Raw genomic sequence first — 23,244 nt, 5'->3', positions numbered from 1 at the left:
TCTTCTGGAGCTAGTGTGGAGTGTTTTTTTTGTGCTCCAACACTCAAAGTTAAGAAGACGATGTCTGTTAACAGAGCTCAGGGAGATGTGATGTGAACGGTTAATGGAAATGCTCCTGGACAAGTCATCTGTGAGCAGCATGTGGCTGAAAGGTGTTTCATACAATTACATATTTGAATTAAAATGTGAAGTTGCTGATTATTTGCGTGAAGGAGTTTTCCTGTAGACCACCACTACTTCACTAAATGGATTGTCTGTTGCAATCTGCCACACTACTCGTACTGACTGCATGTGTTTGGGTACGTACAGTATGTTCCATGTGTCCGTTACGCTGTTTAATGTTTGACTGGGTGCTGATGCTCTCTCTCTCTCTCTCTCTCTCTCTCTCTCTCTCTCTCTCTCTCTCTCTCTCTCTCTCTCTCTCTCTCTCTCTCTCTCTCTCTCTCTCTCTCCAGGTTCCTCTTCAGCTCATAGAGAGCGTGGAGTGTCGGGATATGTTCCAGCTCCACGTCACCTGTAAGGACTGTAAAGTCGTCAGGTATGACCAGTGACACACACACACACACACATACATAACCTCCTGTTTATTAAAGGTACAGGAAACTTTCAAGTTCAAAACGGGACGAAGCCACGGGGCGTAGGTTGCTATGGTTACCACTTAAACATGGCACCCACTGCAAAGGTACCAGAAGAGTCCTACAGCCATGAACCGTATGTTTGACTAAGATGGGCCCAGAATTAACCAAAACTGATAGAACTGTCAGTAGCGTGGCGGAGGATCCATCAGCTGTACAGGTTTCTATCCAAGTAGGCGAAGTCCCTTTCTGTCAACACTAATTACTGTTAACTAATTACTGTTAATCACACGTTAAAGGTGAAGAGCAGTGATCCAATGTGGACCAAACCGAATGTCTTTTTTTTTTTTTGTTAATGTCCAATCTTCTATTCAGGTTTTTACATGAAGCTCTGAATGTCTGCCGTCGTATGACATCATCACCCTTAAAACCCTTATTCAAATCCTCAATTTGAATAAAGCAATTCATTGGATATGATGGAGTTTTCTTCTTAAATCAACCGTCTCACGTGAAAACATAGCTTGCACCTCGCCAACAGATATGGACTGAAGCAGAATATTCAGTTCGATGTGAATTATCTTTTTTTTTTTTAATGCATTTTAATCTTAACAATGCTCTGGAGTTATAAGAAATGTTTGGATCGCGATCCTTCGCAGCCACGACTGGAATCTAATTCTTCAAATAGTTTAATCCTGCTCACTACCGAGCCTGTTGGTAACCGGTACCCGCCAGCGCTGTCTTCACTTCACCCGTCTTTTCAATATTGAAGCGCCAGCCTTGATCATATTCTGTAGCTCGATCAAGGTGTAATGATGTCTTTTGCGTTTGATCCGCAGGTGTCAGTTCTCCACCTTTGAGCAGTGTCAGGAATGGTTGAAGCGGCTGAATGCAGCAGTGCGCCCTCCCTCTCGCCTGGAGGACCTCTTCTCCTTCGCCTTCCACGCCTGGTGCATGGAGGTGTACGCCGGCGAGAAGGAGCAGCACGGCGAGCTGTGCAGACCAGGTACCCTACCGCCGCTCACGCGTCCTCACATAGCCCCCCAGTAGAACCTCCGGTCTCATCAGGCTTCTCCGCTCTCTGTAGGCGAACACGTGACTTCCTGGTTCAAGAACGAGGTTGAGAGGATGGGCTTTGACACACAAAACGCCTGGAGGATATCTGACATCAACAGCAAGTTCAGGTAATAGTAGCTCTCATTCAGGATGCATGCTGCTGTTTTGATTTCCCATCTCTCCCAGCGAGAAGATAGAGCCGTTCTTTGCTTTCATTGGCAAACAGCACAAGTCGGTCTCTGTGTGTGTGTGTGTGTGTGTGTTAGACAGTGGGTGTTTGTGTTATTGTACTCCACTGGTGCTGCACCCTGGGCCGATAAGAGCCCAGCCCAGGATTAGGTGTCTGTAGACGGAGACGTTAGTTGAGCCGTCGCAGCCCTTTGGTGCTCTCACTTTCTCTTTGTTAAATCTGTGCTCTCCCTCTCCCATCTGCTCTGCCAGGCTTTGCCCCAGCTATCCTCAGCAGCTCCTGGTGCCAGCCTGGATCACTGACAAGGAGCTGGAGAATGTGGCAGCCTTCCGCTCCTGGAAGAGGTTTCCTGCTGTGGTTTATAGGTCGGTGTGTGTTTGAATCGAGGTAGAAGGTCAAACTTGTGAACAGCCTCGCGGCAATAAAAAGCCTTCTTCTGTGGAGCTGATTGGCACTTTTGGATTTTGTTTGAGAAAGGAATTAAACCATCTTCAGATAGCATCTTTACGGCTCTTTATCAGCGCCACTGTGGACAGAGTTCACTTTTGTTTGGAAAAAAACAAACACAGCATAGAGCTAATTATTAATGGATTATTCCCTCCAGGCTACATTTGTCAATTTGGCTCTATTGAGAGTTTGTCAACATGGCCAACACCAGTTTTTGGAAAACTTCTACTTTATGCCTGTTTTGTGCGTCACAGCACCTAAAATATATATGAGATGGTTTGCCAATCTTTTTGTCTTGGTTAAAGAACAGTCAAAAAATGAAATAGACCGTCAGAAATAGATGGTAGATGATGTCATAACCCACATCTCTGTAGTCCTGTATTTGGCATACTGTAGCAGCAAACAGTATATTCTTCCTGTAAATACGATTAGATCCCAGATGAAGTGAACCACCTCTCTTGTGTTTTGGCTAACTTCTCCCCGGTCCCCTCCGCACACAGGCACCAGACCACCGGAGCTGTGATCGCCCGCTGTGGTCAGCCAGAGGTCAGCTGGTGGGGCTGGAGGAACGCTGACGACGAGCACCTGGTCCAGTCCATCGCCAAGGCCTGCGCCGTGGACGGCAGCTCCCGCAAACACCTGTCCAACGGCGGCTACACCAACGGCACTGACCTGCCCGACACCGACTTTGGTGAGAGCTCGCACTCAGTCCGCCTCACTCGCCCTCTTGACATACAGTACACACACACACACACACACACACACACACACACACACACCTACCATCTCACACAGATTGTCGGCTGTTAGGGCTTGTCTGAAGCAGCAGACGTAAACAAACTCACACTAACTGTTTAGGTTCTGATGGAGGTGCCTGGATAAGACTTGATTGTGATAATGAAGCCCTACATTCACTCGACCTGTACTGAGGGATCATTTTGCTGTGCTTGATGTCCGTATCAGAATCCTCCATGACCAACAGCTCAGAGGTGGAGACTTTGGCCACCCAGCCCCACAAGTTACTGATCCTGGACGCCAGGTCCTATGCTGCTGCCGTAGCTAACCGGGCCAAAGGGGGAGGCTGTGAATGCCCAGGTAGGTCTTCTTAGCTCAGTCCCCTGGTTACAAGCAGAATTAGGCCAATGGATGCTGTGGATTCAGTTCACAGCAGATGTGATTGTCCCGTGTGCTGAAATGTAACCATTGTTTTCCTCCTGTTCCAGAGTACTATCCCAACTGTGAGGTGGTGTTTATGGGCATGGCCAACATCCACTCCATCCGCAAGAGTTTCCAGTCTCTGCGTTTCCTCTGCACTCAGATGCCCGATCCAGCCAAGTACGGTTTTTCTACGCCTCCAGGAGTGCATCTGACTTCCTATAGTCGTAACGTTAAAGCTCTGCAGGCTAAAACTATTAAACTCCAAACTTTGCTGTAACTGTCAGTAACTAGTAATCACATCTGTGGCTGATTTAGAAAGCCTGGAATCATTCTGGCTTAAGAGAACGTTGTTGAAAGTGATTTAGGAGATCCAATCAGAGGGCAAAAATCCTCCCAACTCTAGATCCTAATCCAGCGTATTTTACACAAACATACAGTACATGTACATAAACCTTCGTACTTTCTTTATTTGAGTATTACTTGTAGTGAATTTTGCACATTTAATGGTGTTTCATTATTGTTGTATCAGTTTACAAAGCATCCATCCATCCATTACAGCCGGATTATCCTGAGCCGGGTTGCTCCAGTTTTGCCCTCCGTCGTGTTAAAATACATCCGTTCTGTCCGGCCGAGCCCCCCGTGAGACGCCCCACCAGACGCTGGCTGGTTTACACAGCGAGACAGAACTAAGTTGTAGATTTACAGGCTTGTCTGTCTCTTTTTACATGCGCTCATATACAAAACACACACAATGGTGAGGATAATGACCCAGATAAGATGAGGCAAGTGAAACATTTACTCAGACTGGAAGTAGGTCAAGGTGTATGCATGTCGCCCTCTGGTCAGGTATTACTTTGGAATATGACCGTCTGTCGTTTGCTAGCAGCTAGCTGGTGAACACAGTTGAGTTGATGTGTTGTTTGTTCACAGCTTGTTTCTGCTTGGCCAAAAAAAGTTGTTGCTGATTTTAAAAACAATAAATGCATAAGTGTGCATTATGTAAATACAGGCTTACATCAGGACAATACAGGACAATTGTACTGATCAGTTAACACTTTGTTTCTAAGATGGAAAGTATTAAGAAAGTGACACATTTACATCATGTTTGTGCTCTCAGCTATACGAGCTTAAGAGACGCTGCTGCTAACTAGATGAAGCTGTAGATGCGGTGGTATGTGGCACCGGTCCAGGCTATGTCCTGGTCCTGATAGAACACGTGTCTGAGGCGTACGAGGTCCTCTGATGTGTTCGCTGTCTGTGTGCCTGCAGCTGGCTTTCTGCACTAGAGAGCACCAAGTGGCTGCAGCACCTGTCCTTGCTGCTGAAGGCGGCGCTGCTGGTGGTCAACGCTGTTGACAGAGACCACCGGCCCGTTCTGGTGCACTGCTCCGACGGCTGGGACCGCACACCTCAGATCGTCGCTCTGTCCAAAGTGCTGCTGGACCCTTACTACCGCACCATTGAGGTACTGAAGACTCCTCCTCTTTCAGCTCCGTCACGGACCATTGTTAGCGTTTTTTTATTGAAATTTTTGGGTTATGTAGACTCTCCTAACATTGACATGTGATGTGTAATAAATGCGATAATTCCAATGCATCTAGGATAGAATTGATAGCAGGAAACCGTCGGTGTGATTGGTCTAAAAGTGTCACGCCATCGCTCCATTGAGTCAAAGATCTTGTGACGTCTCTGTGCAGGGCTTCCAGGTTTTGGTGGAGACCGATTGGCTCGACTTCGGCCACAAGTTCTCCGACCGCTGCGGCCATGGAGAGAACTCCGAGGACCTGAACGAGCGCTGCCCCGTCTTCCTGCAGTGGCTGGACTGTGTTCACCAGCTGCAGAGGCAGTTCCCATGCTCCTTTGAGTTTAATGAGGCCTTCCTGGTGCGTAAACGTTTGGTGTCTGATGTCAAACAGAACTAGTGGAGTCTGAGAGAATCCTGAGGTTAGATGCTTCAGAACGCTGTCATGCAGTAGTGCCTCTGGTTCAAGTGTCTTCATGTCACTTTCTGATCGTGAGCGACTGATGCAGTTCCAGTCTGGTGTGTTAAGTCGTATTATGAAGCTCCTGTCATCTCAGCTCTTATTATCATACTTGAAGTGTGTATACAAGCCTCTACATGTCAGTGTGTGTGTGTGTGTGTGTGTGTGTGTGTGTGTGTGTGTGTGTGCGCAGGTGAAAATGGTGCAGCACACCTACTCCTGTCTGTTCGGCACCTTCCTGTGTAACAGCGGCAAGGAGAGGGAGGACCGCCACGTTCAGGAGCGGACCTGCTCCGTCTGGTCCCTGCTGAGACCGGCAAACCGCACACTGAGGAACATGCTGTACTCCTCCCACTCCGAGATAGTACGTCCTCTGTCTACCGCTAAGTGTTGAGTCCTTGAGTCCTTGAGTCCTCTAGGAAGTGGCTGCTGCTAGTTCTGGTTTGAAGACTAACGAGGAACTTAAGTTAACGACGTTAAAGAAAATGCCTCAGTGGGATTAAAAACAAAAACAAATCATTCTAATGCATTGTGGGAAAGATGAGCCCCAGAGCTATGCATGTCATAATGATTTCTTGCTAATTGTTGAGGCCTGTGAGATTTGAATTCTTGTGGTTACTGTTGTTTTTGTGTTTGCACTGTATGTCTGTGGGTTTCATAACCATAAATCATCTCCACTTACCATGAGGGGAAAATCTTATTCTTATCTTATTTGTTTCCACATTATTTTCCTGCTGTTATTGATCATTTCCCTTCTTTCTCCCGATGACACCGAGCTAAGCTTTGCAGCTGTTGTTGCAGGTTCTCCACCCAGTGTGTCACGTACGCAACCTGATGCTGTGGACGGCGGTCTACCTGCCCAGCTCCTCCCCCACCACCCCCTCGGATGACTCCTGCGCCCCCTACCCGGTGCCTGGTGGCAACGCTGAGGACGCGCCCCTGGGCAGGTGAGCCTGGCGTGCTGGCACCCAACCCCCCCCCCTCTCTTCCTCCCTCATGTAAGATAAACACAGGTGGAGGACTCCCACAGCCAGACGGGCCGGGTGTTTCAACTCCACTGCTTAGATACTTTGCTCACAGATAGAGTTTTACTTTACGCTATGCTTACCGTGTGTCACATGACGGTCATACCATCGAGGAAGAGCAGCAGGAAGTTGATTCATTTCAATGATTGCATCATTTATGATTGCTGGCTCTAAGTTAAAGACACTAAGTCTGAATGCATTTTTCTTGTTTTGATGAGACTGACGTGATTTATTTGTTGACTAAACATTTTGTAATGATTGTGTGTGCAGCTGCAGATTGGTCATAGACACACTGATTTATTATTATGTACTGACATGTTGTTTCCTGAGCATAATTCTTCTTTTGTTCATTCTTCTTCAGACGTACGAAGACTCGTTCGTTCGACAACTTGCCCAGCGCATGTGAGCTGGGAAGCTCTCTGGCTCCTAACCGCCGCTCCAGTGACCCGAGCCTCAACGAGAAGTGGCAAGACCACCGGCGATCTCTGGAGCTCAACATGGCAGTGGGGCCCGAGGGAGGGGGCAACCCGGACCAGGAGGTGCGGCCTAACGGAGTGGGGCCTTACCCAGACGGAGTGGACTCTGAACTGGAGGACAGCCCGCAGCCCCAGGGCTCGCGCGCCGAGCTCGGACAGGAAGCCTCTGTGAGCGCAGCAGCAACGGGAGAGGAAGCAAAGGAGGCGGAGCTCTCGGTGGCGGTGGGTGTGGCGGAGGGCCAAATGGAGAACATCCTTCAGGAAGCCACTAAGGAGGAGGCGGGAGCAGATGTTCAGAGAGAGGGAGGTGCTGCTGTCGCACGTGTCACTGACACCGTTGACACAGAGACAGAGGAAGTAGCAAAGGTTGAAGAGGACGGTCAGTGCGCTGAGGTCAGCGGGACGGAGATGCAGAGAGAAGCACTTGCTAATGGTCACCATCCAGTAAATGGCGTAATGGGGGCCGAGGAGGAGGGTGTGTCTCCCCCTCTGCCCACACAGATGGCAGAGGAGCTCGAGCAACAAGCAGCGGAGGTGACCCAGGCCCCCGAGGATCTGGAGAAGCAGGACGTAGAGAACTCTTCTGTGCAAGAGGAGCTTGCACATGGACTCGGTGAGTCCGTCTCAGACGAGCCAGAGGAGCCTGCGGCCCACAGAACTATAACTAACGGCTTTGTGGACCGGTCGCCTGAAGAGCCAGAGCCAGACGTGAATGAGGAGACCTGCCCTGACTCTGAATCTGACCACGGTGAGCAGGTGGAGAAGAGGGCCTCCCTGATGGAAAGCTCCACAGAGACTTTAACTGAAGAGGCCTGTGGCAAGATGGAGCCAGCAGCACAGCCACCCGTCTGTCCGGCTCGTCAGCCCTGCAGTGACGGCAGGAACCAACCGCCCTGCTCCAGGAAGGAGAAAGGACTGGAGGCGGGCGAGCACGGCTTTATCAGAACTTTAAACGGGGGCAGCAAGCGACCCTCGGTCTGTGCCTTTCAGTCTGTGAGCGCTGACCTCGGCAGGGAGGGGATTTGTAACGGCGACAGCTCCGACGGGGAGCCCTGCGGAGGACATCACTGGGCCAAAGGGAACGGGGAGAGGGTTCCCCTGAGTCGACAGGTGTCCCTAGCGAGCTGCAACTCCCTGATCCTCCATCCACGCGGAAGCTGCTCCCACCACCGCTGGTGCCACGCCCTGCTGGGCCGGGCTGCCATCAGCCCGGAGCAGCCGTCCCGCAGCCACCTCGACGACGACGGGCTGACCCTGCACACGGACGTCATCCAGCAGAGGCTGAGGCAGATCGAGGCGGGACACCAGATGGAGGTGGAGACTCTGAAGAAGCAGGTGCAGGAACTGTGGAAACGCCTGGAGAATCAGCAGCACGCCGGGTCCCACAGGATCAACGGAGACATGGGAGACGAAGTGGTAAGACGCTGACAGGACAACCGTGAAAGTGACCAACCAGCCCGTCTGTTTACCTCCTGGATGATTCCATTTTAAGTTGTAACTTGAGCATGATGAACTCCTTCACACTCCTTCTGATTGTCTGTGTCTCCCTCCATGCAGACCTCAATGACAGACTCTGAGTACAACCTGGATCCCAACTGTTTGTCTCGCTGCAGCACAGAGCTTTTCTCCGAGGCCAGCTGGGAGCAGGTGGACAAGCAGGACACTGAGGTGAGCGGCCGGGCCACGATCGCTTCAGGGAGGGGAAGCAGCTCGCATGTGTGGAGATCTCTGAGAAATGGCAGTTGATGATGGTTGCCGGGAGCTGTGAACTGAGATTAGTCTATACATTACAGGTGACCCGCTGGTACCCCCGACCATTTGGCAGCCCAGTGTTACGGCTGTGAGAGCAGGTTCTGGCTCGCCGCCAGGAAGCATCACTGCAGGTATGTACTGAGGGTTATCGAGCTGCAGAAGCTCCAACCTTCAGTCACGACCCCTGCCATTGACCTCTCCTGTCTGTCCCGTCGAGGCTTAAAGAGACGTTTCCTCTGTTTAAGCTCCTCCCTCTTCGGTTCAGACTGAGTTCATGTGTCCCGATACATCCAGACTAGTCCAGATTAGGGCTGAGGCAGCTTTCAGTTCACACTCCTCATCTTAAATTCATCGTGGTGGGATTTTACTTAACACCCATAGCTTTACAACTCCACACCTGCAGTTTGAAACGCAGGTTTTCTATTATTTTCTATTATGAGGTGACTCAAGCCCACGCTGAGATGACCCAGATGACATCACGATGGTCTCCACGTAGACAGAGTTGAATCAGATTAGAGTGATTGTTTTTGTAAACATAACTGGGCCAGACTGAACAACTTTGACCATTCAAAGTACTTCAAAGTGTCTGGATATTTGGTGATTTGAGGTGAGCAGAACGAGATCATTCTGGAATGATCTCTTGTTTCACTTCCACATTCTCCACCGCCGCTGATCCGACGAGATCTTCGGTTGAATCGGGCTCCTTAGATCGAGTAGTCGACTGTTCGGGGTCACCCCTAATCAATTTAACTTAATCAAAGAGTGGCAGGAGTTTGAGTAGGATTCATTTGGACGTCTAGTTGCTCGTCCGGTGTGGTCTGGACTGCAGACAAAGCTGTCTTCAATAATCTGTTATTATATTAATCTTATTGTAAAAAATCAGCCATGGATTCAAAACACAGAAGTCTGGAATCACCAGTGTAGCAATGCACCCATCTCACAATTGTAGCAATCTTAGATTTTCTAGATTTTAGTCGCACATCTTCAGCAGGAAGTGTGTTCTAGTGTGTGACGTGTTCTCCACTGCTCAGGCAGCTCTTATCCATTGTCTGCCCCTCTCTACAGTGGCAGGGAGCCTGTCCAGGAGGTCTGGTGAGATCCGGCTCCCCTGTCCCCTCCGCCACCCCACCCTCCACCATCCACCCTTTTAACCTGGCATCGCTGCACCGCCTAATCCCCCCCCCCCCCCCCTCCCTGCTGCTCCTCCCCCCTCCTCACCTGTTGCATCTGGTTTCCCTCTCATTCTGTCGTAGTTGTCAGAAAATCTTCAGGGAAATCTCTCTTCATGTCTGAGATGTATTGACTTGAGTGTGCGTCCTGCTGAGCCAATGTGTTTACAGTCAGCGATTTATTTTTTTTAATTGGCTGTGTGTGAGCGAGGTGCTGTCAGTGGGAGGGAGGGCTGTGATTGGTCGAGGGGCTGATTGTTATTCCACCTGGGGGAAAAAAAATTCTAATCTAAAAAAAAACCACCCAAACTGTGGACTTCCTCAACCTCAACACTCCTCCTGCCATAGCACCACATCCGCATCCTGCCCCCCCCACCCCCCACCCCCACCACCACCCTCAACACACAACATGGCAGCATGCTGCCCCCGAAACCAGCCGTCTGCATCTCACCTCCCAGCAGCGCAGCATGGTTCTGGACACCACTCGGTCCACTCGGCGCTGTAAAAGACCAGAGAGTCCGAGTGAATCGGATCTTTTTCTTTAATTGTAACTTTTTGCTCAGGCTGAGTTCAGGTGTGTGTCGGTGTGTGAGCATGGCCTTACATCTCAATCTGAGCATGGCTATCTGAAGCCTCCAGTGTGACCTGCCTTCCTGTCTAGTGATGGTAACGTGTTCTTTTATTAATGGGCCGAATTATCAAGCTAGCGCCACCGAGTGCCGGAGCGCCTCTGCTAACCCGGCGTGTGTTGATGCGTCACCGCAGAGTGGAAGTGAACAGGATGAGGATCGGTTCCTCCTTCCACCTGTTCTATCATGCGTCCAAAGTGATCCGATTGTGATCAGACGGAGCAACGACAACAATCATGTTTCGTAAATCAGTTTGCTTACAGGAGACACATTTTCACATCAGCACCCCGTTGCGGATCACATGGTCGTTCTCTGAAATGGCTCTACAGCTGCTCAGAAGTTACAGGATAAGTCTGCTGATATTCAGACCTCAACCAGCACTGAGTTGATCCCACTAGTATATCAGCAGTATGTCTTCTTCCAATGGCCAACACTATTGAGAGCACATCAGTGCGTTGCACCGGGTAACATTTGACACATCGTAGTTCATTTTGAGTTAGTCTCACATTCTGTCCACCACCGAAAATACTCCTCACCGAGGCGACCAAACCAGATGTTTCACAAAGAAGAAAAGAACCACGATTTCAATATTTACACTCAAACATGAAGTAGGAGCCGCTGAGTTTGGACAGATTTACTAACTGACACAATGTTGGTTTTGGAATATTACCTTATCCTTTAACTTCAAATCCAGTTAAAAGACTTCTCTTCAAGCAGACTAAATGTTTTTGCTTGAATTACAAATTCAAGCAAAATGAGTTCAGTAAATAGATTCAAATTCATTTATTATATATTTATTTATTTATTTTCATCCTGTTTTGTGTTAAAATTGTGAACCCCCCCCCCCCCCCCCCCCCCATATATAACCACATTTCTGTCCGGTTCCTCTGAGGAAAGGACTCATTTATATCTGGAAATAAGTAATTGTATGAAAAGTGTTAAACATCCTCATCCAGATAGTCTCAGTGAGTCTGCACTGTTGCAGGTCTGAGCTCCAGCTAAAACATCTAGACTTGTATCACGTTTGACAATCGAATCCAGCTAACTCTGTTTTCCGTGCATGAAGATCGGGGCCGAGTGCAGACATAGAGACCAGGAGACCCGTGGTGACCCGTGGTGACTGTAGGTGTGGAGAGGCAGTGACCCGTCTGTGCTTCTCTGCAGGAACTGCGGTAACGTGTTCTGCGCCAGCTGTTGCGACCAGAAGATCCCAGTGCCAAGCCAGCAGCTGTTCGAGCCCAGCCGCGTCTGCAAGACCTGCTACGGCAGCCTCAAGCTTTGCCCGGCTCCCCTGGACCTGGACCTGGACCTGGAGAAACCCATCACGGCCAGCTCCAACTGAGCTTCAGAGCAGCAGGACGGGATGAGCAGCCGGCCGCCGACACAGGCGCACCGCCGAAGAGCACAGGAGCTACACAGAATGTCCCATGTACTTTGTGTGTGTGTGTGTGTGTGTGTGTGTGTGTGTGTGTGTGTGTGTGTGTGTGTGTGTGTGTGTGTGCCGCAGAGATGGAATTTAATGTGTATATACAGAGGATGACGCGGCGGAGGAGCTGAATGACGTGTTGGTGAGATGCCGAGTGCTCTGAAAGGGGGGTGTGCACAGGAGGTGTGTGTGTGTGTGTGTGTGTGCGCGCTTGTGTGTGTGTGTGTGTGTGTGTGTGTGAGAGAGAGAGAGAGAGTAATGCACACATTTGCCACACAGATGGTTTGTGGCAGTGACGGGTCTCCACTCCGAGGCCGGAGGAGTGAGAATGGACATCCTGGTGCCTTGGACCAGGCGGGCAGAGGAGGAGGTCTCGCTGTGTTTGCTGAACTCTCTCGGAGGACTTCGGTCCGTTGAATCATTTAGCAGCTCGTCAGACTCTAAACGCACCGTCATCTCAAAGCGTGGACTCTTGACTTTGGAGGACGTAGGATCAGTAGCCACATGGACGATCTCCAGAGACGCTCCCTCAGCTTTAGGAATGATGTTTCGCTGATGTTGTTTAGGCTTTAAGGGTCAGTTCACCCCAAATTGCAACGCTGTGTTACCTCACGCTCCTCTAGTGGCGTCAAACGTGAATCAACTCTCATTTTAGCTCGTTCTGGGATTTCTGCTGCCACCCGGAGACAGTGGAGGTGAATTGACTAAGAGCTGCTCCTGTTGCTTTCAATTGTTAAGAAGTCATCGGATCATTTTACCGATTCATCCATTCACTTTTTCTTTCTTTAATATATCAGAATATAGTGAAATATGACCAGGATAATGTCTAATTCGTATTGCTTGTTTTACGCTACGTTCCAAAACGACAAGATGTTCAATTCAATAACAAATATGACAAAGAAAAGTTGCATTAGAGAGCCTGAAACCAGCGGCTGTTTTCTGCAGTTTGACTATTCCATTATAAAATAACTCGCCACAGATTTAGTATTGAGCTTCCATACAGTTGGGTGATCTAAATTGTATTCAAACAAAAATTGTCATAATTGATGGAGCAGAGACTTTTAGTCCTTGGTGTGGTTCAGGCTCCAAAAATGCAACTCTGTAGTGTCTTTAAACGCGCCCTGATGACATCACTATGACATCATCGGACTTGATCGGGACCCTCCCAAGCCACAGGAGATGTACCACTGTTTCCACAGAGTCATACGCCTCCTGATCACTGAACTGACTTCATGTGAAGAGATGGAGTCCTGAAACCACGGACTCATTACTGGATCATCCACACTTTTGTATTTTGGTGAACTGACCCTTTTTAAAACGCTCTGGGCTGAATCTCAACGAGAAAGAAAATCTATATTAGTGATCAGTTCTGAGTTTGTTTCTGTGTTGAGATTCAGCCCAGAGGAGGTTAGAATCCTCTAAGTACTTCACTTCTTTTGAGTACTCGTCTGGTTCACAGTGAGGAGTTATTGTCTCTAACCAGAATCACCCATGTGAGTCTTAAGACGGGACTAGTTAGTGATCCGACCCTTTAACAGCTGACGGCCGCTCGGCTCTTCCTGCTGAAAGACTGTTACTAAGCTGATGTGCTGTCAGACGCAGACTGACCGGCTGAGTAATCTCTCCCGTTAGCCAAACCTTCACGCCCTTATTATTTTTACCCAGCAGGCACTGGGAGCTGAGCGTCACTTTTCAGTCTCTCAGTGGAAATCACGAGCACAGCTGTGAATTTGACACATTTAACTTCCGCGAGGCGACACAAATCGTCATTTTTATTCAATGTAGTTATTTTCCGGAGGCCGCCGTAGACCGTGACCTCACTCGTGACCTCCGCTGTGATTGGCTGTAGAATGGAGGCGAGCGGCGGCAGCAGAAAGGGCTCTTGGCGTTTTCAAAAGTCTATAACTCCCTCATGAAATATGATACGATAGAGAAGCTTCACAGAGACACCCGCTCTGCCTGACACCCGTTCAATGACCTCCTCACACACACACACACACACACACACACACACACACACACACACACACACACACACACACACACACACACACACACACACACACACACACACACACACACACACACACACACACACACACACACACATACAGACACAGACACACATACAGACACAGACACACACACACACACGTTTTGTAAAATAAATGAATCAAATAATATATTCAGATACCTATATAGCATTTAAGAAAAATGTATAGAATCCTTGAATAGTGGCTCACTTAATTAGTCACCAAAAAGTTTTTTTTTTAATTGTTTTTATTTCTTTGTTTTCTTGTTATTAATTGCAGAAAAGAAAGTCTATTTTGCGACCTGTTGAAGATGACGGGTGTGTTTGTTTTTTAACGAGCGATGCAGGGTGTCCTGTCTCGATGCTGCAGTGGTTCTCCCTCTGAAATGAGATCATTGTTTTTGATTTAATTTATTCGAGCTTCGTCGCTGAATTGCTGTTTCAAACCCAGACAATTGAAATGCCACAGGATAATCAGTGTTCGTTGAGAGGAGGAGGAGCGATGGTTCTGATCCGAGGCTACAGGCCACTCTTAACCGTGTCCGTGTCAGGAAGGGGAGGAGTCGGAGCGTCACGTGACCTCCGACCGTCACGCGTCGGAATGAGAATGAAACGAGTGCGTCTGTAGCCAGTGAGAAGTCTGCACTGAGAGAACGGTGGTCCAAAACAAGCAGCCGAAACCCAAAATCCCCCCCCGACTCACCCACACACACATTGCTCCATACAAAGACATCTACAAACACTACCTCTACTTTGTACACACACTTGTTCATGCACACACAGAGTCCCACTGAGCTTCTAGTGACATCATTGGGAATGGCCTTCGTTGTCATCATTGAGTTATTCTTTTAGTCAGCTGCAGAATTAAAGGTACAGCGCACAATCCTAGACGCTCCTCTTCATCGTGATCTTATTGTTGAGACTGCCAATCTGTTAAACTTCCTTCCTCCTCATCAGCGGGTCGGCTCAGCGGAGGACGGCCCACGGAGACGACAACCTTTTTGACTATCGGAGGAAATGCATAACTGTGATTGACGGCGTGGTTTCATTGAATCGTACGCGAGCTGGCATCACTGATCGTGTCTCCTGTTGGGTTTGAATCAGCTGATGGTTGAAGTGTGCAGTGGAGCCGATGTTGGAAGGTGGTCAGAACAACAACAGGCTTGAAGTGTGTGTGTGTGTGTTTGTCACCGTCCTGCTGTGGAAGTGGTGTTTGATTCAGAAGCTGGATCTCCAGTCTCTTCAACAGAATTAGTTTTTCCCCTTATTTCTGTAAACGTAATATTTACTTGTGACGAGCAACAAGAAGCGCATTAACTGTTCAAACACTCGTTGATTTGAGACGGTACCGCTGCATTGCAAGTGCAGGAAATTCAAATTTTGGTTGGACCCAGACCAGCCTCTCTAATCTGATCCGAGTGTTTTGTCATTTCAAGAAACTTGGATAAACTGATCTTCAACCAGGATACTGACTTAACATCCGACGTTCATAACGTTGATGTAAAGCTTGTTATTCCAGGTCAGCGCTCCTATTAACGGATGATTTATTTATTTATGGCAACAAAAGACTAGATCTGGCTGTAATGAGATGCGTAGTGCCCCCCCCCCCTGTAGACACACCGACAGGCGGCAGCATGAATCCTCGCTCTGCATTGTCACCACCATCACAGGCATGTGGGGCACCAAGCTTGTCTTGTTCAACAACCCATGAATGTGAATTGTCTAAAAGATAGAGAGAAAAAAAGGCTGTTTTTTTTTTGTTTTTTTTTGCACATGTCATTAAGAAGACACTGCCACAGAGTGCATCAAAATAAAGCTGGAACTGAAAGTGTGCTGTGCTTTTCAGTGTTGTGACGAGGTGGTTGTATGTGCGTGGGAGGGTCGGGTCACGTGGTGAACAGGTCACCGGTATGACCGCTGTGTGTTTTTTTTGTTTTTGTTTTTGTTTTTTTTCCCTCTCTTGGTCTGCATATGTTTTATTTCTCTTCAGTCACGCTGACGTGCTTCATCAGACTGCAACAGCCCAGTAATCACGTGATGCGTGTGTGTGTGTGTGTGTGTGTGTCTGTGTCTGTGAATGCACCGAGCATTGGTGTGTGTGTGTGTGTGTGTGTGTGTGTGTGTGTGTGTGTGTGTGTGTCTCTTTTGGTGGAGACTGGTGCCAAGCAGTTTTATTACGGGTCTCTCACAAAGGGATCACTCCTGCTTTTTGTTTGCCCCCCCCCCCCCTTCTGTTTGATAAGCACTTTGAACCTCCTCACGTCTGTCAGAGGAGTGTGTAGCTGTACATAGCGATTTCCTGTAACAACAAGTGCTCCTTGTTCAGTCTGAATATTTTTTTGTTTTGTCGGATTTACTTTAAAGAGCGTTACATTGTTGTAGAATTAAAGGAAAAATAAACTAGATGAACCGACTGTGTGGTCTGCTAGCGGCGCCTGACATCTGCTCTCACTGACGAACGCTGAACACACACAAAGAAGGAAGACACTTCAATCATGTTTAATGCATGTAGTAGTATACATCTCTAGAAATCAAGAAAACCTTAAGTTACTGTCTAACATCAACGTCTACTTACTGAATGCAAATTCAAGTGAATACGTAACAGAAAAGAACAACTGAGAGAACCCAGATCGAAAAGCGACGAGTGCTGCTTTAAGTTAGTCATGCTCACTGTTGTGACGGATGGATGTGTGTCCTACCGGCTCTAACGGAACGATGCTAGAAAGTGACGACCCCCCCGACGATTACTAGACTTCAAATCACTGCACAGGAACAGGACATCTGAACCATAATCAGGAGCAGCAGCAGTGGACTCGGAGCAAGCGGAGGCAGCGGCGTCCGGCATCGGAGGCAGAGCTGCGTGTTTCTTGATCTTAGGTTTGCTCAAAACAACACGAGGAACACTTGGAGCAGAACGTTGCTTAATAATTGTTTCACAAAGTATGGCCGGACGACGACTGTCAAAAGCAATTATATATTAAAAAGGCTATCGAGTCAAGAGGACCGAACGTCTGATCCAAAGAAAGAAGGTCATGTAGCAAGAACAAGCGTTTAACTCCTGTTCACATCCAATCTCGGGTGCAAAATCTCGCCTCCTCAGACCTCTTCATCATCATGAACTTCAGATTCTAATGAAATATCGATATATCTCGTAACCAACGACATAAATCTCCCTGCGACGTCTTTAGAAACTCATTTTTAAAAAAAATAGACATGGCTTCACCGGCCGACTATTCCCTTTTATCTATAAAAACTCAGACAGCAATATTTACACCTGTGAGTACATATCATAAAGTAGATTATCTGGATCTGTAGATCGGCGTAGGCTCCCTGCCACCTAATGGACGGTGGGATTCCTCCCATAAAAGTACGAGTCAGAAAAAGAGGATTGTCTCGGGAGACGTCTCCCAGTGCAGGTTGGTGGGTTATTGGACGAGGGACTGAGACCGCACTATGTACAGGCAATGGGGCCGACGTTCAGCCTGAGCGATGCGTGTTTGTGTTCGTGTAAGTGTGCTTGCACTCAGGGGTGGATCAAGAGCTTCTCTTCGACCTCCAGTCAGGAGCAGCGTGGACCTGGATTCACACCGATGACTGATCCCACACCTGCAACACAACAACGGGGACAAAAGGTTCAGCTCTCATATTCATATTGCATCCTCTTGTTCTATTCAATTCATAGTTTTAGGTTTTTCCTAGATAATCACAAAACAGTCATAGTATAGTAGGTCAAAAGATGTCACAAATCAGTCAGAGTATATCATGTCAGCAAGTTATTATTGTGATGTTCCGGACCTTTGAATGAGGAAATTCTCTCTAACTGGACCTTGTTGAGTTATAATTGAATACCCCTGGTCGAAAAAAAAAGTCCCACAACAAAGCGTAGTGTAGTGTGTCAAAAGAAATGATATAACGTCATTATTGTTTAGCATGTAAAAAGTCATCATAGTATAGCATATCTAACAAAGTATTTAAAAAAAAAAACGTCATAGTATAGCATGTCGAAAAAAGTCATAAAAAAATCATAGTATAGCATGTTGAAAAAAGTCATAAAAAGTCATCGTATAGCATGTCAAAAAAAGTGAAAAACAGTCACAGTATAGCATGTCGAAAACAGTCATAGTATAGTATGTCGAAAACAGTCATAGTATAGCATGTCGAAAAGTCATAGTATGGCATGTCGAAAAAAGTGAAAAACAGTCATAGTATAGCATGTCGAAAACAGTCATAGTATAGCATGTCGAAAAAATTGAAAAACAGTCATAGTATAGAATGTCGAAAAAAATGAAAAACAGTCAAAGTATAGCATGTCGAAAAAAGTGAAAAACAGTCATAGTATAGCATGTCGGAAAAAGTGAAAAACAGTCATAGTATAGCATGTCGAAAAAATTGAAAAACAGTCATAGTATAGCATGTCGAAAACAGTCATAGTATAGTATGTCGAAAAAAGTGAAAAACAGTCATAGTATAGTATGTCGAAAAAAGTGAAAAACAGTCATAGTATAGTATAGTATGTCGAAAAAAGTGAAAAACAGTCATAGTATAGAATGTCAAAAAAAGTGAAAAACAGTCATAGTATAGCATGTCGAAAACAGTCATAGTATAACATGTCGGAAAAAGTGAAAAACAGTCATAGTATAGCATGTCGAAAACAGTCATAGTATAGCATGTCGAAAAAATTGAAAAACAGTCATAGTATAGCATGTCGAAAACAGTCATAGTATAGCATGTCGAAAAAATTGAAAAACAGTCATAGTATAGCATGTCGAAAAAAGTGAGAAACAGTCATAGTATAGAATGTCAAAAAAAGTGAAAAACAGTCATAGTATAGCATGTCGAAAACAGTCATAGTATAGCATGTCGAAAAAATTGAAAAACAGTCATAGTATAGCATGTCGAAAAAAGTGAAAAACAGTCATAGTATAGTATAGTATGTCGAAAAAAGTGAAAAACAGTCATAGTATAAGATGTCGAAAAAATTGAAAAACAGTCATAGTATAGCATGTCGAAAACAGTCATAGTATAGCATGTCGGAAAAAGTGAAAAACAGTCATAGTATAGCATGTCGAAAAAAGTGAAAAACAGTCAGAGTATAGCATGTCGAAATCAGTCATAGTATAGCATGTCGAAAAAATAGAAAAACAGTCATAGTATAGCATGTCGAAAACAGTAATAGTATAGCATGTCGAAAAAATTGAAAAACAGTCATAGTATAGTATAGCATGTCGAAAAAAGTGAAAAACAGTCATAGTATAGAATGTCAAAAAAAGTGAAAAACAGTCATAGTAAAGCATGTCGAAAACAGTCATAATATAGCATGTCGAAAAAATTGAAAAACAGTCATAGTAGCATGTCGAAAAAAGTGAGAAACAGTCATAGTATAGAATGTCAAAAAAAGTGAAAAACAGTCATAGTATAGCATGTCGGAAAAAGTGAAAAACAGTCATAGTATAGCATGTCGAAAACAGTCATAGTATAGCATGTCGAAAAAATTGAAAAACAGTCATAGTATAGCATGTCGAAAAAGTGAAAAACAGTCATAGTATAGCATGTCGAAAACAGTCATAGTATAGCATGTCGGAAAAAGTGAAAAACAGTAATAGTACAGTATGTCGAAAACAGTCATAGTATAGCATGTCGAAAACAGTCATAGTATAGTATGTCAAAAAAAGTGAAAAACAGTCATAGTATAGCATGTCGAAAAAAGTGAAAAACAGTCATAGTATAGCATGTCGAAAACAGTCATAGTATAGCATGTCGGAAAAAGTGAAAAACAGTAATAGTACAGTATGTCGAAAACAGTGAAAAACATTCATCCTTCAGTATCTATCTACACAGCTACGGTAGCAATTTTGGGGTTAAGTGTCTTGATCATGGCACAATGACATGAGAATAGCAGAGCCAGAGCTGGGGATCGAACCACTGACCCTCTGATTGAAAGGCAGCCCCGTTCTCCACTTATCCACGGTCACCCAAGTCATGTCAAAAAAAGTGAAAAACAGTCATAGTATAGCATGTCGAAAAGAGTCATAGTATAGCGCTTCGAAAAAATTTAAAAACATTCATAGTATAGTATGTCGAAAAAAGTGAAAAACAGTCATAGTATAGCATGTCGAAAACAGTCATAGTATAGCATGTCGAAAACAGTCATAGTATAGCATGTCGAAAAAATTGAAAAACAGTCAAAGTATAGTATGTCGAAAAAAGTGAAAAACAGTCATAGTATAGCATGTCAAAAAAAGTGAAAAACAGTCATAGTACAGTATGTCGAAAACAGTGAAAAACATTCATCCTTCAGTATCTATCTACACAGCTACGGTAGCAATTTTGGGGTTAAGTGTCTTGATCATGGCACAATGACATGAGAAGAGCAGAGCCAGAGCTGGGGATCGAACCACTGACCCTCTGATTGAAAGGCAGCCCCGTTCTCCACTTATCCACGGTCACCCAAGTCATGTCAAAAAAAGTGAAAAACAGTCATAGTATAGTATGTCAAAAAAAGTGAAAAACAGTCATAGTATAGCATGTCGAAAAAATTGAAAAACAGTCATAGTATAGCATGTTGAAAAAATAGAAAAACAGTCATAGTATAGCATGTCGAAAACAGTCATAGTATAGCATGTCGAAAAAAGTGAAAAACAGTCATAGTATAGAATGTCAAAAAAAGTGAAAAACAGTCATAGTATAGCATGTCGAAAACAGTCATAGTATAGCATGTCGGAAAAAGTGAAAAACAGTCATAGTATAGCATGTCGAAAAAAGTGAAAAACAGTCATAGTATAGCATGTCGAAAAAATTGAAAAACAGTCATAGTATAGCATGTCGAAAAAATTGAAAAACAGTCATAGTATAGCATGTCGAAAACAGTCATAGTATAGCATGTCGAAAAAATAGAAAAACAGTCATAGTATAGAATGTCAAAAAAAGTGAAAAACAGTCATAGTATAGCATGTCGAAAACAGTCATAATATAGCATGTCGAAAAAATTGAAAAACAGTCATAGTATAGCATGTCGAAAAAAGTGAGAAACAGTCATAGTATAGAATGTCAAAAAAAGTGAAAAACAGTCATAGTATAGCATGTTGAAAAAATAGAAAAACAGTCATAGTATAGCATGTCGAAAACAGTCATAGTATAGCATGTCGAAAAAAGTGAAAAACAGTCATAGTATAGAATGTCAAAAAAAGTGAAAAACAGTCATAGTATAGCATGTCGAAAACAGTCATAGTATAGCATGTCGGAAAAAGTGAAAAACAGTCATAGTATAGCATGTCGAAAAAAGTGAAAAACAGTCAGAGTATAGCATGTCGAAATCAGTCATAGTATAGCATGTCGAAAAAATAGAAAAACAGTCATAGTATAGCATGTCGAAAACAGTAATAGTATAGCATGTCGAAAAAATTGAAAAACAGTCATAGTATAGTATAGCATGTCGAAAAAAGTGAAAAACAGTCATAGTATAGAATGTCAAAAAAAGTGAAAAACAGTCATAGTAAAGCATGTCGAAAACAGTCATAATATAGCATGTCGAAAAAATTGAAAAACAGTCATAGTATAGCATGTCGAAAAAAGTGAGAAACAGTCATAGTATAGAATGTCAAAAAAAGTGAAAAACAGTCATAGTATAGCATGTCGGAAAAAGTGAAAAACAGTCATAGTATAGCATGTCGAAAACAGTCATAGTATAGCATGTCGAAAAAATTGAAAAACAGTCATAGTATAGCATGTCGAAAAAGTGAAAAACAGTCATAGTATAGCATGTCGAAAACAGTCATAGTATAGCATGTCGAAAACAGTCATAGTATAGTATGTCAAAAAAAGTGAAAAACAGTCATAGTATAGCATGTCAAAAAAAGTGAAAAACAGTCATAGTATAGCATGTCGAAAACAGTCATAGTATAGCATGTCGGAAAAAGTGAAAAACAGTAATAGTACAGTATGTCGAAAACAGTGAAAAACATTCATCCTTCAGTATCTATCTACACAGCTACGGTAGCAATTTTGGGGTTAAGTGTCTTGATCATGGCACAATGACATGAGAATAGCAGAGCCAGAGCTGGGGATCGAACCACTGACCCTCTGATTGAAAGGCAGCCCCGTTCTCCACTTATCCACGGTCACCCAAGTCATGTCAAAAAAAGTGAAAAACAGTCATAGTATAGCATGTCGAAAAGAGTCATAGTATAGCGCTTCGAAAAAATTTAAAAACATTCATAGTATAGTATGTCGAAAAAAGTGAAAAACAGTCATAGTATAGCATGTCGAAAACAGTCATAGTATAGCATGTCGAAAAAATTGAAAAACAGTCATAGTATAGAATGTCGAAAAAAATGAAAAACAGTCAAAGTATAGTATGTCGAAAAAAGTGAAAAACAGTCATAGTATAGCATGTCAAAAAAAGTGAAAAACAGTCATAGTACAGTATGTCGAAAACAGTGAAAAACATTCATCCTTCAGTATCTATCTACACAGCTACGGTAGCAATTTTGGGGTTAAGTGTCTTGATCATGGCACAATGACATGAGAAGAGCAGAGCCAGAGCTGGGGATCGAACCACTGACCCTCTGATTGAAAGGCAGCCCCGTTCTCCACTTATCCACGGTCACCCAAGTCATGTCAAAAAAAGTGAAAAACAGTCATAGTATAGTATGTCAAAAAAAGTGAAAAACAGTCATAGTATAGCATGTCGAAAAAATTGAAAAACAGTCATAGTATAGAATGTCGAAAAAAATGAAAAACAGTCAAAGTATAGCATGTCAAAAAAAGTGAAAAACAGTCATAGTATAGCATGTCGAAAAAAGTGAAAAACAGTCATAGTATAGCATGTCGAAAACAGTCATAGTATAGCATGTCGAAAAAAGTGAAAAACAGTCATAGTATAGAATGTCAAAAAAAGTGAAAAACAGTCATAGTATAGCATGTCGAAAAAATTGAAAAACAGTCATAGTATAGCATGTCGAAAACAGTCATAGTATAGCATGTCGGAAAAAGTGAAAAACAGTCATAGTATAGCATGTCGAAAAAAGTGAAAAACAGTCATAGTATAGCATGTCGAAAAAATTGAAAAACAGTCATAGTATAGCATGTCGAAAAAATTGAAAAACAGTCATAGTATAGCATGTCGAAAACAGTCATAGTATAGCATGTCGAAAAAATAGAAAAACAGTCATAGTATAGAATGTCAAAAAAAGTGAAAAACAGTCATAGTATAGCATGTCGAAAACAGTCATAATATAGCATGTCGAAAAAATTGAAAAACAGTCATAGTATAGCATGTCGAAAAAAGTGAGAAACAGTCATAGTATAGAATGTCAAAAAAAGTGAAAAACA

At 44.6% G+C, this 23,244-nt stretch overlaps 2 protein-coding genes across 8 annotated transcripts in view; one reads left to right on the top strand and one right to left on the bottom strand.

The window, feature by feature from the left end:
- mtmr3 (myotubularin related protein 3) overlaps window positions 1-16,328 on the top strand; it is a 23,212-nt gene extending 6,884 nt beyond the window's left edge. The window contains 17 exon segments of the mRNA XM_068720746.1: window positions 456-538; window positions 1,412-1,578; window positions 1,660-1,756; window positions 2,070-2,183; window positions 2,766-2,956; window positions 3,229-3,360; window positions 3,489-3,600; window positions 4,693-4,888; window positions 5,121-5,306; window positions 5,599-5,769; window positions 6,207-6,352; window positions 6,792-8,322; window positions 8,464-8,574; window positions 8,700-8,714; window positions 8,716-8,789; window positions 9,724-9,750; window positions 11,621-16,328. Of these exon segments, the coding sequence (XP_068576847.1) occupies window positions 456-538; window positions 1,412-1,578; window positions 1,660-1,756; window positions 2,070-2,183; window positions 2,766-2,956; window positions 3,229-3,360; window positions 3,489-3,600; window positions 4,693-4,888; window positions 5,121-5,306; window positions 5,599-5,769; window positions 6,207-6,352; window positions 6,792-8,322; window positions 8,464-8,574; window positions 8,700-8,714; window positions 8,716-8,789; window positions 9,724-9,750; window positions 11,621-11,798 (3,531 nt within the window). The 3' untranslated portion in view covers window positions 11,799-16,328.
- Window positions 16,329-16,397: 69 nt separating this feature from the next.
- Window positions 16,398-23,244, bottom strand: part of LOC137879827 (citron Rho-interacting kinase) — a 75,330-nt gene continuing 68,483 nt past the window's right edge. For all 7 annotated transcript variants that reach the window (XM_068720740.1, XM_068720739.1, XM_068720738.1 and 4 more), the window contains one exon: window positions 16,398-17,520. In XM_068720740.1, coding sequence (XP_068576841.1) covers window positions 17,497-17,520 — 24 coding nt within the window. In that variant the 3' untranslated portion in view covers window positions 16,398-17,496. The remainder of the gene's footprint in view (window positions 17,521-23,244) is intronic.

Source organism: Cebidichthys violaceus, unplaced genomic scaffold (assembly GCF_023349555.1).
Source record: "Cebidichthys violaceus isolate CVI_PGR_0920_01 unplaced genomic scaffold, fCebVio1.0.p SCAF_26, whole genome shotgun sequence".
In the NCBI taxonomy this organism is placed as follows: Eukaryota; Metazoa; Chordata; class Actinopteri; order Perciformes; family Stichaeidae; genus Cebidichthys; species Cebidichthys violaceus.
This window is presented reverse-complemented; position numbering and strand designations above follow the sequence as displayed.